This window comes from Lissotriton helveticus, chromosome 7, assembly GCF_964261635.1.
Source record: "Lissotriton helveticus chromosome 7, aLisHel1.1, whole genome shotgun sequence".
In the NCBI taxonomy this organism is placed as follows: domain Eukaryota; kingdom Metazoa; phylum Chordata; class Amphibia; order Caudata; family Salamandridae; genus Lissotriton; species Lissotriton helveticus.
The window spans coordinates 1,461,514,897-1,461,528,403 of record NC_136068.1 but is presented as its reverse complement, the minus strand read 5'-3'; the positions used below and the strand labels follow the sequence as shown (position 1 = coordinate 1,461,528,403).

The 13,507-nt window shown below is 43.3% G+C and overlaps 1 protein-coding gene across 2 annotated transcripts in view; it reads left to right on the top strand.

The window, feature by feature from the left end:
- Window positions 1–13,507, top strand: part of LOC144767472 (CD209 antigen-like protein C) — a 356,973-nt gene that overhangs the window by 280,490 nt on the left and 62,976 nt on the right. For both annotated transcript variants that reach the window (XM_078650891.1, XM_078650889.1), the window contains one exon: window positions 13,232–13,332. In XM_078650891.1, the coding sequence (XP_078507017.1) occupies window positions 13,232–13,332 (101 nt within the window). The remainder of the gene's footprint in view (window positions 1–13,231; window positions 13,333–13,507) is intronic.

The window sequence follows — 13,507 nt, the reverse complement described above, 5'->3', positions numbered from 1 at the left end:
GTGTCCAATGTTTCTATCAGGGGAGGGGGGCGGCCTCCTGGCAAACCTCGGGCATATATGTTAATCAGGATCAGTTCCCCACATCCAGTCTTACTCAGTTTAATGATGAGGAGGTCGGGGTCTTGTACTGTGAGTTCTGTGGAATAGTATCCCAGAGATTGTTTCACCCAGATCAGTAAACCCCCTGAGGCTCTCCCTTTGACACTTCTAATTGCAGGTTTAAAGAAGTTTATGTATCCCTGCCTGAAAGTAGGTTCGGTTGCCCAAGTTTCCTGGAGTAGGATAATATCGTATTTATCCATAAACTCCAGCCAGTCGTCAGAGTGGATACGACTTTTAACCCCCGCAACATTCCAGGACACAAGAGTGAGTATTTCTGGGGCGGGGACCACAGGGGGTACCACCAAATCCAGAACTGCAAGGGTGCCCTGTCCAATCTCACCGTCCCACCCAATTTCGATGCACCCAGTGGTGCTCTGGTTTTCCCCAGTCCCCACGGAGACTTCCACTTCCCTCAAAGGTGATATGGGAATTCCTGCTATTACTGAGGCCCCCATACGCTCTACCTCTGAGGTTACAAACTGCAGGGACTCCTCGCTCGGCCCAACTGCCAGAAACCCAGAATTTACTATGGGTTCGGTTATGCAAGACCGAGATTGGAGTCAATCATTGGCCTCATGATCAGATAATGGGCCAAAATGATTGAAAAGGAATGGGGAGTGCGTGGGTTGAGGTGTCCTCATCGTGGGGTAGCTCCTGATGGTAGGTTGACCATATCTAGATCCCTTTAAGATAGAACTCTGCCTATGTGGATAAAAATATGATAGGCCCAGTGTCTGAACATCCCCCTGTCTGGCAAACCTAGCTTTTCTGCAGATCATTTCCACCACCCAAGGGTCCTTAAACGAAATTAAAATACAATCACCCTCCAGGTCTTTTGTGCCATGGCCCACCCAATCAACCCTTCTTACATACAAAATTTCAGTTGGCAAAGAGGGGGGTAGCGGTCGGTTTTTGTTTAACCAATAGGTCACCTTATTGCGCAGGTCACCGAAAGTCTCCCTCTTGCCAGGTTGGAGGGGGGCTACGCCAGTCAAAACTATTGTGTATGATGCAGCCTCGATAGGGAGGTCAGCCCGCGGGGTGATATGCCTAGGATGTTTTTCTACCAAAGGTTTAGTGGTATTACGGTGGTTAGCTAAAGGCCCTTGGGGGGGATGCCGGGAAGTATTTGAACTAGGCTTAGCCAGAGAAAGTGGCTTGGTTGGGCGGGATCTAGCAAAGTTTAAGCTATCCGATTTGTCCATGGGCTTCGTCTCATGCGCAAGTTGAGACGAAACCTCAGATGTTTTTTTTAATGTAGTCTTAGGATCTCCACCCCTCGTTGGTCTGTTGGTTACTGCCCCTGGGAGATTGTGATTAAGAGTGGTGGGAATGTTAGTTGACTTTGGGGCTGGATGTATGGGTTTGACCCCCCCTTGACTCAAGCCGGTTAGAGATAATAGCAGGGCTGAGTTCGTATTAACTACTGTCTCCAGGGTATCTATTTTTAAGGTCATTAACCTGGTCCGCTCCAGATCAGGTAATAAAAGATTTTTCATTAAGGCCTCAATTTTTACCAACAGCGATTCATCACTGTTTTGACAGGTAGGACAAGGGTCAGAGGATCCTAAAGAGGTGAGGGAGGGGCATAAGACATTGGGATATGCGCTGGGACGTTGTTCTTCACTAAGATGACCCATAGCTGGTGGTATGGGATTGCCAATGGGATTACCGGTGGTATCTTTTAATTTTAATTTAGGCATTTTGCGTTCTCTCCCCCCCATATGGCTCAGGTCGTGCTTTCTCTTCCTTGTTACCATATCGGTGCCTACAGAATCTATATGGGTCAGTTTGGTGGGCACAGTCTTAGGAGAGTCGGGAGATGAGTGGGGGGATTCTGAGGTATGTTCGGACCCAAAACTATCCTGGGATGCAGTTTCCCCACTTGCCTCAAGGTCGTCCAGGTGATGTTCAACATGAACTGGTGTGTGTACAAGATAATCTACCCCCTCGCTATCCATATGGACTAAGGCCTCAGTGGTATCTGTGTAGATACAATTAAAAGCTGCATGTGCTTGTGCCACGGGGCTGGGGATCGTGGCCAACCTACCCAATGAGGAGCGTTTTCCACTGAGTAGGTCAATGGAAAGGCGTTTTTCTACCATGGCAATTTCTTTTTCAAGTATTCCTGTGGCGCGTGTGATAAAGGCATCCAATGGCCCCGATACCACACCTTTGGGTGTTTGGACTTGGACTATGCGTGTTTTGCCTGATCGTAAAGACATAATTTCTAAGTGGCACCAGTAGTGGTAATGCCAACTAGACACACTATTTACACAAGAAATGTTTATAATAACGTAAAAGCCCTCACAGTCAATGAAATGTTTTTTAAGTCCAGGCACTTAGGGCTATGAAAGACGTAGGTAGAGGTTGACTATTCCGCCTACCTTAGGTGTGTCGAGACACCGATACAGGGGTTGTGGGCCAGGGCCGTCCTCTGCCGTCCTCGAACGGCCTCAAACGGCCCGCTCTTAGCCCGGTCTTCGCTCCGGGCTGCGTCCCGCGCTGCGGGAGGAGTAACCCCAGATATGGCAATGTCTGAGGGCAGTGGGCGGGCCGGCAGGGAGAGCGGACCGGAAGTTGTCGACGGTCTATCAGGGACTCCTGGGAATTGGAGTCCCTGGCACGCTCGCAGCCCTGCAGCCCTCTGCCGAGGTTAGTTCCTGGTCCCTGGGGGGTCTCTCGCTCAGCTCCTCCTCACAATGGCCGACGAAGCGGCACCCGCGGAGCGGGTGCGGCGAGGTTTAACAGCGGTCCACACGGTGTCCAGTCAAGGGTAAGCGCGACCCAGCAATGCGCTTCTGCAAATGTAAAAAATGTTGTCCCAATGAAGGTAGTGCTGCTGAGGGTTTAAGAAGCCCTCCGGTGGGCGGTGGGCGGGCCGGCAGGGAGAGCGGACCGGAAGTTGTCAACGGTCTATCAGGGACTCCTGGGAATTGGAGTCCCTGGCACGCTCGCAGCCCTGCAGCCCTCTGCCGAGGTTAGTTCCTGGTCCCTGGGGGGTCTCTCGCTCAGCTCCTCCTCACAATGGCCGACGAAGCGGCACCCGCGGAGCGGGTGCGGCGAGGTTTAACAGCGGTCCACACGGTGTCCAGTCAAGGGTAAGCGCGACCCAGCAATGCGCTTCTGCAAATGTAAAAAATGTTGTCCCAATGAAGGTAGTGCTGCTGAGGGTTTAAGAAGCCCTCCGGTGGGCGGTGGGCGGGCCGGCAGGGAGAGCGGACCGGAACTTGTCAACGGTCTATCAGGGACTCCTGGGAATTGGAGTCCCTGGCACGCTCGCAGCCCTGCAGCCCTCTGCCGAGGTTAGTTCCTGGTCCCTGGGGGGTCTCTCGCTCAGCTCCTCCTCACAATGGCCGACGAAGCGGCACCCGCGGAGCGGGTGCGGCAGGTTTAACAGTGGTCCACACGGTGTCCAGTCAAGTGTAAGCGCGACCCAGCAATGCGCTTCTGCAAATGTAAAAAATGTTGTCCCAATGAAGGTAGTGCTGCTGAGGGTTTAAGAAGCCCTCCGGTGGGCGGTGGGCGGGCCGGCAGGGAGAGCGGACCGGAAGTTGTCAACGGTCTATCAGGGACTCCTGGGAATTGGAGTCCCTGGCACGCTCGCAGCCCTGCAGCCCTCTGCCGAGGTTAGTTCCTGGTCCCTGGGGGGTCTCTCGCTCAGCTCCTCCTCACAATGGCCGACGAAGCGGCACCCGCGGAGCGGGTGCGGCGAGGTTTAACAGCGGTCCACACGGTGTCCAGTCAAGGGTAAGCGCGACCCAGCAATGCGCTCCTGCAAATGTAAAAAATGTGAAGATGCTACTCTTCTCACCACTCTAAATGCAGACCAAGCCTATTCAGCCCAGCCCTGACTCATCAGACTTCTGGAGCCACTGCCCTGCTCCAGCCACTGTCATCCAAAAGCCTGAAATACAATCCACAAACCTAGCAGAGGCACACTGGAGGGTTAGGCAAGAAAATACCTACTTTCTAAAAGTGGTATTTTCAAACACAGAATGTAAAAATCATTCTCACTAAAATATGCATTTTAACACTCTGAGTTCAGGCATACTATAATTAATTTTCCTATCTTGTTCCCGGGATCAGTTATGTTTATAAGATGTTATAAACTAACTCCCCATTCTGGCCTATGGGAACAAATAGCCTTGCAATAGTGAAAAACGAAATTGCCAGTATTTCACTATCAGGATATGCCACACACATCAGGACATGTCCTACCTCTCACATACAATGCACCCTGCCCACTGGGGTACCTTGGACCTATCTGAGGGGTGACTAACATGCAGAAAACTGAATGTTTGGAGACCGACAAGTGTGAGCACTTGCCAAATCGACATGAAAGTCCCAAACTGCACACAGGCTGCTTCTATGGGTGGCACAATTAGTGCTTCCAGCCCACCAGCAGCATATGATTTACAGGTCCCGGGCACACATAGTGCACTGTACTAGGGTCTGACAAGTAAATCAAATATGCCAATCATGGAATTACTAATCCATAAACACAATTTACTAAAGGGAACATATGCACTTTAGCACTGAACAGCAGTGGTAAAGTGCCCATTGTCATAAATCCACCAACAACAGGCCAGAAAAAATAAAGGAGGAAGGCAAAATGTTCTGGGATGACTCTGCAAAAAGGGCCAAGTCCAACAGTGAAGGATTTGCACTTGTGGCTAAATAGTACAGGACACACTTGTTTATTTATGAGAAGGACCTTAATAGCTCCAGCACTTCCTGAAATAATGTTTTCAGATGTTGCTTCAGTTCCTTTCAAGTGGACCAGCATTGAATATGCGGTAGCAGTTAGTGTTACGAGAGGCAAGGGAAACACTTGGCTCTTCAAGGACACTCTGGGTGAACTCTTGCTGGCAGCAGAGTAGAGTACTCTGCTGGGGAGGTCTACCTATAAACAAGCAGATCAGTTGGCAGGGGACTTTTGGCACAAGTCTCCAGTGCAAGTTCTCAAGACTTCCTACACCAGCGACTTCTGACCCTGAAGCCACATTTCCATATTTTAAGACTGTTTGAACCTAGTGACCTGGGTCTTTCAGAATCTTGCATAGTTCATCTTTCTTTTAAGGTTAGTCGCTAACACGTTTCGTACTAGTTTTTTGGTCTTCAGTGAGAAATGGGCAGAATGATTGTATGCCTCAATTTATCTTTGGCCTAGTTCCACAAAAAGGTTTTACATCATCCATGAACATAGGGTCGTCCCAGACCAAAACCAACTGAAATAAGTGAATAAAACGGTGGTGTGTGGCCACACTTTAACTAGAGCCTTACACCACTGCAAGTCCAGATAACTCAGAACACCTGGAAAGTCAAAACAGTCAGCTTTGTTGTACCAAGGAAGTCAAGTACTAGAAGTCAAGTATTCTTCCAAGTAAAGAGACTTTATTTAAGTCAGTCAGTCAGTCAAAAACAACTTTATTTGGTTTGTTACAACCATAAAAGTACAATTTACCTCTTATCTTACTAAAACAGGAGAAAATAAAAACACAATAATACATAGCACGGCGGTATCAATAGCATCTTACCACTTGATATACGTATACTTTAACTATCATTTTAAAATAGGAGTATTATAACAATTAATTTAAATAAAAACACTTAATTCATACCTATACAACACCTCCTTAATCGTGCAGCACTATTTTAAACACTAGTTGTTTCACACTTGTTTAATGTCGAGGACTTATATTGTTAGATCTTACTCTGTGCAATTGAGGAGCACCTTAACTTTTCTCATATCTTTCCCCGAAGCACAGGCTATATCTAAGTTCCCCATTTCCATCAACAATTTAGCGGCTTTCATCCTATTTGTAACATTATAATTTTTAAAAATCGGACATAAAAACTCATTTCGTAAATCTAAAAACCACATACAATCCAATAAAATGTGTATAATATTACAGGTAGTGCCTAAAGTGCAAGTGCAGATCCCGTTACAACTTATCATTTGATTTCGAGCTCCATTATTAGCGTAACATGGGTTTATTCCAATTCTCATTTTTAGGACTTCGCGCCTTAAGTCATGACTTGGTAGTCGGTCCACATACGGAAAATGTTGGTCAAGCTCCCATGCAGCTGTCATGTGGGCTACCGAGCTTTTTTGTGAAAGGTACTCCCGGTCATAAGTGCGGGACATATCGGTTCCTTGAAGCCTCAGTTCTTTCTTACCTATTATTGTATGCTCTTGTAGCGGGCAGACCTTTAAATCAAGCACCCTGTAAGCATTCCTTATTGATGCTCTTGTCTCTTTTGCCCAGGGTAAGTCGCTTTTTGTAATTTCCACTTTGGTCCACTGGGAGATTTTGAGGAGCTCATCTGCTCCCAATCGCTGCCAGAACCATACAAGGGCCATACAGGCGGTTATCGCCCACGAGGTAATTCCCAGCTCAAGTCTGGCCGCCTGTACCATAGAAGATTTGGGCAGTACAAATAGGCTTTTTAATATATTTCCCTCCTCTCTATCCCAGGAGGTCTTACCGCTTAAATAAATAACTTCGGCTCCATACAAGAACTGAGGGGGCACCATTGCTTGATAGGCTTTCAGGACCGGTCTGTCCGACATTTCTCCATAAGTATTGTTAAATCTTTTTAAACCTTTCACTGAAGCCAATGCCCTCATTTTTAAAGCTTTTAAATGAGTATACCATTTCAGCGTACCAGAGAACCACATTCCCAGATATCTATAATCAGCTACCCTCTAGAGCAATACTGTGCCCAGGTACCAAGAGAACTTTGTTTTTCTCCTGCCAAAGCAAACAAATGTTGTTTTCTCCATGTTTACTACAAGTTTTTTGGTAGTACAGTATTCTTTGAATCGATTTAGTTTTCTTTGGAGCCCAATCTCCGTCTGATCCGTGATTACCAGATCATCAGCATAGAGGAGGCATGATATCTGGTTTCCTCCTAATTTTGGGTTTGCCCCACTAACCTCTCTTAATTTTTGGGGTAGGTCAGCTAAAAACAGAGAGAATAGTAGGGGGGCAAGTACACATCCCTGCCTTAAACCGTTCCCAATTGGTATTCTCTTCGTCAATCCTCCCTCCTTATCCAGAATTATCTGTGCCCAGTTTTCTGTATGCAGTTCTTTGATTAGAGCTAGCAGGTCACCCTGTATTTCATACCCAACCAATGTTGACCACAGTTGCTCCCGGTCCACCAGATCTTAAGTCTTAAGAAGAGAGAAAAACGGACCCACAGCAGAGCAGGCTAGCGCAGCAGAAGGAGAGCAGGAGAATGAATCCAAGCGGGATTCTAGAATGAGAAGAGAGAAAGAATAAGGATAGAAATAGAAGAAAGAGATAAGGAGAAATAAGAACAGAACATTACACATCTTCCCCTTTTACGGAGAACAAGAAAAACATCTCAAAGATATATTAAACTACATGACATAATAATAGCACAATATTTTCTCTTTAAGAATGAAACGTACATTACATTTTTAGGATAAAACAAAATCCTTAAAATGCACAGGTAACCTACAAATTCTTTTTGAAGGCAAATTGGAAACAATACAAGGAGAATTGACAATCTTATCTGAAGACTTGGTGATAACAACATTTTCTTGCGACGTAGAAGGTGTAGAAGTGACAACATTATTATGCAGTGTCTGAAGATGAACATGCAACATCTGAGAATGAACAAGAACCTTCAAACAAAACATAATCATCCAAATCATGAGTAACAGCAGTTTTGACATGACTTGCAGCTTGTTCATCAGATATAGGAACAAGTCTATTCTTGTTCCACCATTTCCCATCATGAAGTAAACAAGAACTGAGACCAACTTTAGAAATCTTGTAAGGAGAAGAGAAAGAAGATTCTCATTTTTTGACAAAAAAGGGTTTTTCGATAAGAACATATGAACCAGAATTAAATTCTGTAGATTGAACATTTTTGCGACTGTCAAAATGATACTTTTGTTTACTCTGTGCTAAAGCAACAGATTGATGTAAAATAGCATCTCTATTAGAATTGACAACATATCTTGAAGAGGAATTAGAAGAATGACGCTCCAACCAAGAAGGGAGAAGTAAAGAGCAACATTTTCTGCCTCTTAACAATTCAAAAAGAGTGAAATTAGTCGTAGAGTGAGGTGAGTTGTGATATGCATTGACTTTGTTTTTAAGAAAGAGGTTAACATCTAAACCAGTGGATAGAGCAGTTTGAACCCCTTCTTTAAGAAAACAGTTCGCTCTTTCAACAAGTCCATTGGCAGCAGGACTATATAAAGCTACCTGAACATATTTAATGTCCATGGATTTTAAGAAATCTTGCATGGCATTCGATACAAAATGAGTACCGTTGTCCGTAACAAGTTCTCTTGGAGGACCTTCACAGGAACATTTTTTTTTGAGGAATTGCAAAACAGAATTGGTTGAGCTGATTCAACAAAAGAAAAATATATCCATTTGGAAAAATAATCAATCAAGACCAATAAAAATGTTGACGAAGTGGGTAAGAGATTGAAAGGTCCAGCAAAATCCAAGGCAACTTTCGTCCATGGACCTTCAGGTAAAGGAGCTGGACGTAGGGGATTCTGTGTCGTCTTCCAATGTTTATCAGAGACAATACATTGAGGACACAAATCAACAAAAGAAGAAACCTGAGCATTTAAAGAAGACCACCAGTAATTTTCCCTGAGTTTCTTACAAGTAGCAGTGACCCCTAAATGTCCCGTATGTGCAATCAATATGAGTTTATTCCTAAGAGAAATTGGGGGAATAACACAACCATTCCTATGCCATTTTCTAGGGATAATTCTGAAGAAATCTGAGCAAAAGGTCTTAAATTTTGAGGAACATTGCGAATGGGAGGCCAACCCTTGACAATAAATTTGAAATTTTCTTTAAATCATGATCTGTAGAAGTAGCCTCAAGCCAATCTTTTTCAGATATAGCACCATTAGATGGAGAAGAAGCATCAATGGAATCCACAACACAGTCAAACTCATCAATGATATCATCAGTTGAAGGTAAGGGAAGCCGAGAAAGGCAATCCGCCCTGAAATTCTTACCACCTTGTATATATTTGATGGTAAAATTGTGCTCTTGCAATTTTGATAGAATACGTACAAGGCGAGCAGAAGCTTTGCCCAAGCCATCTCCCTGCAAAAGATAAACAAGCGGTTTATGATCCGTGAATAAAGTGAAAGAATTACCCCAAAGATAAGTTTTGAATTTGGAGACAGCCCAAACACAGGCTAAAGCCTCCCTTTCAATTGTTGAGTATTTGGACTCTGCATCAGACAAATATCTTGATGCAAAAGAAATTGTGTGATCTTTTCCCAAATTTTGTTGGCCGAAAACTGCACCAAGACCATTTAGACTGGCATCAGCAGTTACTGTGCAATGATGACCATGAACAAATGGACTGAGTGCAGGGGCATTGACCACTAACTTTTTGATATTTTCAGAAGCAGCACTAGCATCATTGGACCAAACAAAGTTGGTACCTTTTTTGAGAAGAGTTCTCAAGGGTTGGACACAAGTAGAATACTCAGGTACAAAACGAGCATAGTACTCGCAAAGACCTAAAAAAGATCTAAGAGTATCTTTATCATTAGGAGGCGGAGCTTTAAGAATAGCCTCAACATTGCAAAATGTAGGTTTAATACCTTTTGGTATGATAGTATGACCTAAATACTCAATTTGTTCCACAAAAAATTTACATTTCTCAGGTTGAACAGTAACACCTCTTGAATTTAAAATAGAAAAGACCTTATGTAATGTGTCCAAATGTGCCTTCTTTGTCTCGGTAAAAACAAGAATGCCATCTTGATATGCCTGAACATTTTCAATATCTCTAAAAAGAACACCCATGACCTTTTGAAAAACCGAGGCTGCCGAATCTAAGCCAAACGGCAGCCTCAAAAATTTGTAAGCTCCGAAAGGAGTAACAGATGTGGTAAGTTCTTGAGAATCATTATTAAAAGATATCTGGTGATATACAGAACGGAGGTCGATGCTAGAAAAATATTAAGCATGACCAATGTTAGTAAACATTTGTTGTATATGTGGAAGGGGTTGACAGTCAACAATGATGTTGCGATTAAGAGACCTGAGGTCCACACAAAGCCGAAGATTTCCATTTTTATTTTTTTTGCAAGAACAATGTGAGATACTCACTGAGAGGAATCAGTAGGGGTGATAACACCATCTTCAGTGAGTCTCTCTAATAGTTTTTTTAAGGTCATTCCTGACACTGAGGGGAACAGGTCTGACCTTGTGAGTAACTGGTGTAGCATTAGATTTTAACCCGATAACATGTTCAAAACCTTTAATAGTACCAATTTTATCACCAAAGACAGAAGGAAATTCCTTTTTAAGTAAATCATTAGGAGAATAATCATTGTCAATAGTAAAAATCGGAAGGTCTCCTAAAACAATTGGATTTTTGTGACCAGGCTTTAAAGTAATACCCAGTCTAGCTAAATCTCTCCAACCAACCAAATCTCTGCCTTTGAGTGCAACATAAATCTTAGTTTCAGTAGATCTACCAAGGATTTCAAGGGACCCAATAAAGAAACCAAGAAGATCAATGTCCTTTTCTCCAAAGGCTTTTGGAGAAATATCAGGGGCTTGCAAGAGTATGGCATGACCCCAAACACTGAAAAAGGTGGTATCAGCCAATACAGTAATGGGAGCACCCGAATCGGCCATAACCTGAAAGGATTTGTCATTGATGAGAGCTTGGCATAATGGTTTTTCATAATCAGATGGTTCATCAATAGACAAAAGCATATTTGAAAACATGTTAGTGCACTCAGGAACGGAATGAGTAGAAACTGGGTGGGAAGAAGACTGTGAAGGAGACTGTACTTCAACACTATGTATTCTAACATTTTGATTAGCATTTTGAAAAGAGCGACGAGATTTACAAAATTCCTGAAAATGACCTGACCTTTTGCATTTACCACATTTTTTACCTAAGGCAGGCATGAAGGAAAATTGGCAATGTGATTTTTGGAACCACACCTAAAGCAAAAGGCACGTTTAGAATCCTTATTAACCTTAATGGCCGAAATAGAAGCAAACTCAGCCTTCTCAGAGATATATGAAATAGGTGAATGGCCTTCCTGTCCAGCTAAGGCTTGAGATGAAATTATAGAGCGTTCAATGTTTTTCTCAATGTCAATAACCTCAGAGAGAGAGGGATTGCAGCATGTCAATAGTCGTTCCTGCATTAAAAACAAACTGATCTCTTACAGAAGTGTCAGTGTAGTTGTCAAATTCACAAATTAAAGCAAGAACTCGAGAGCGGCAATATACTCTCCTACAGATTCATCACTCCCTTGTTTTCTCTTGAAGAAGCTATGTCTTTCCAGCATAACATTTGGCTCATCAGAAAATTGTTTTTTGAGTTTAGCTTTGGATTCAATGTATAAATTCCATGTACCATAACCAGAAGGTCTAGGAAAAGGTGGTAAATTATTTTTAAAAAATTGTGCCGCAATACCCAAATGATTGTAAAGCAGAGCATTTTTCCTTTCTGATGAAAAATCAACCTCATAGATAGCAACAAAATAGTTCTCAAAAATATTGATCCATTGTTTCCAAAAAATGTCAGGTTTGCCTGGTTTCTGAAGGAACGGTGGAGGATGTAGAGCACTTTCTGAAGAGGACATAGTAAAATGGTAGTACAACTAGAGCCAAATTATGATGTCACAAAGTATGTTCATGAAGTTCCAGAAATAAGTGGAATGTGGAAACAATATGAAGAATGTTGACAGTCAGGCAGATATGTAGAATGAAGGAAATAATCCCTTTTGTAATTAAAATTCTTCAATGGAGTCTTTTCTAACAATCATGCATGAAAAGGTTCCAAAAGAACACAAGCTGTCCATCAATCTGGCAGAATATTGAGCACGAGTAAAAAACCTGCAGAGAATGTCAATAACGCACTGGAAAATGACGCGCGTGTAAGCCAAAGTAGAAAGCGCTGCAGTTGCTAGGATACAGGAACAACAAGAAGACAATCCCACACGCTGAAGAAGTGTTACAAAGACGCATTTGAACAATGCTTGACAGCGGAAGGAAGGCTCGCGCTGATTACACTATTAGCGTTGGCTTGTTTTCAAAGTTAAAATCCTTAATGTTACAAAAATTAAAATGCGACAAATTTCTTTTTGAAGTATAATGCGCAAATAATATAAGCGCTGTAGGCGCGATAAAACAAATGTTCAAAACAGACCTGCTCCGAAGGAAACTGTCAGCGAGCGCGAATGTGCGCTGTGGGTTCAACGAAACAAAGTATCAGGGCAGCTAGTCAGAAGCTCAGGAATGTATCAAAAACGTTTCCGAAAGAAACGCGTTCGAAGAGGCGATCCAGGCAGGGAGCTTCAAACGTCAGCTGGGCAGAAATCCTCGAAGCACAATGAAGAATGCGAATGAGAAGGGACGCGTTATCTCTTCACCCCACTCCTGGTACCAAGATATGTACCGAGGAAGGAATGCCAGAAGTCAAGTATTCTTCCAAGTAAAGAGACTTTATTTAAGTCTTAAGAAGAGAGAATAATGGACCTACAGCAGAGAAGGAGAGCAGGAGAACGAATCCAAGCGGTATTCTAGAATGAGAAGAGAGAAGGAATAAGGATAGAAATAGAAGAAAGAGATAAGGAGAGATAAGAACAGAACATTACATTTGTGCTCAGTGCTAAGTACAAACAGGCTAACTTCAAGCACTACATACGAGTTTGAGTGCAGTGTATTGTAAATTAAAAGGATATCATAACGGAGGTTTGTGGTTCGGCGCGCTTTCATTCATAACAGCAAAGTTTCTCACAGTGTATATATTTAGAGAAGCTGAGCTTGGCCGTTCAGTTTGTACCCTGGTATTTGTAGTACAGGCCACTTAGCAAATGTAGCCATAAGCCTGGGATTCCGCCAAGAACACCTCCTAGTAAATTAGGTCTCTTCGTGAGCTATGACATTAATCAAGGGGTGCGACCAGCATCAGATTCACTTCAAATTGTAAGTTCTGCAAAGACTGGTTGTAAGTGATGTTCTGTTGGGATAAGCTCTCTTAGGGGAAGTTACTATTTTCCAAAAAAGCATTTTCTCGACTGATGTTTATAAACATGTGATGAATAAAATGATCTTTCCTGTTTAATTTTCAGACATTTATAGAACACAGAGGCAAAGATCGTATTTGGATCGGTCTGTCCAAGCAGCAGAATGGTCAATGGATCTGGGAGGATGGGACCTTGTTATGTGACAGGTATGTAAGGAGATGTTTTTAGACAGTGAGCCAGATGAGACCATACCCAACAGGCTGTTTGGAATAGGAGGGGCTTGAGGGTAACACTAAACAGCATTGGCATGGCCAATGGGCTTCAGGGAAAGGAGGACTGGGTGAAGTCTATGGCCACAGACCACACCACGCACCAAGAGTT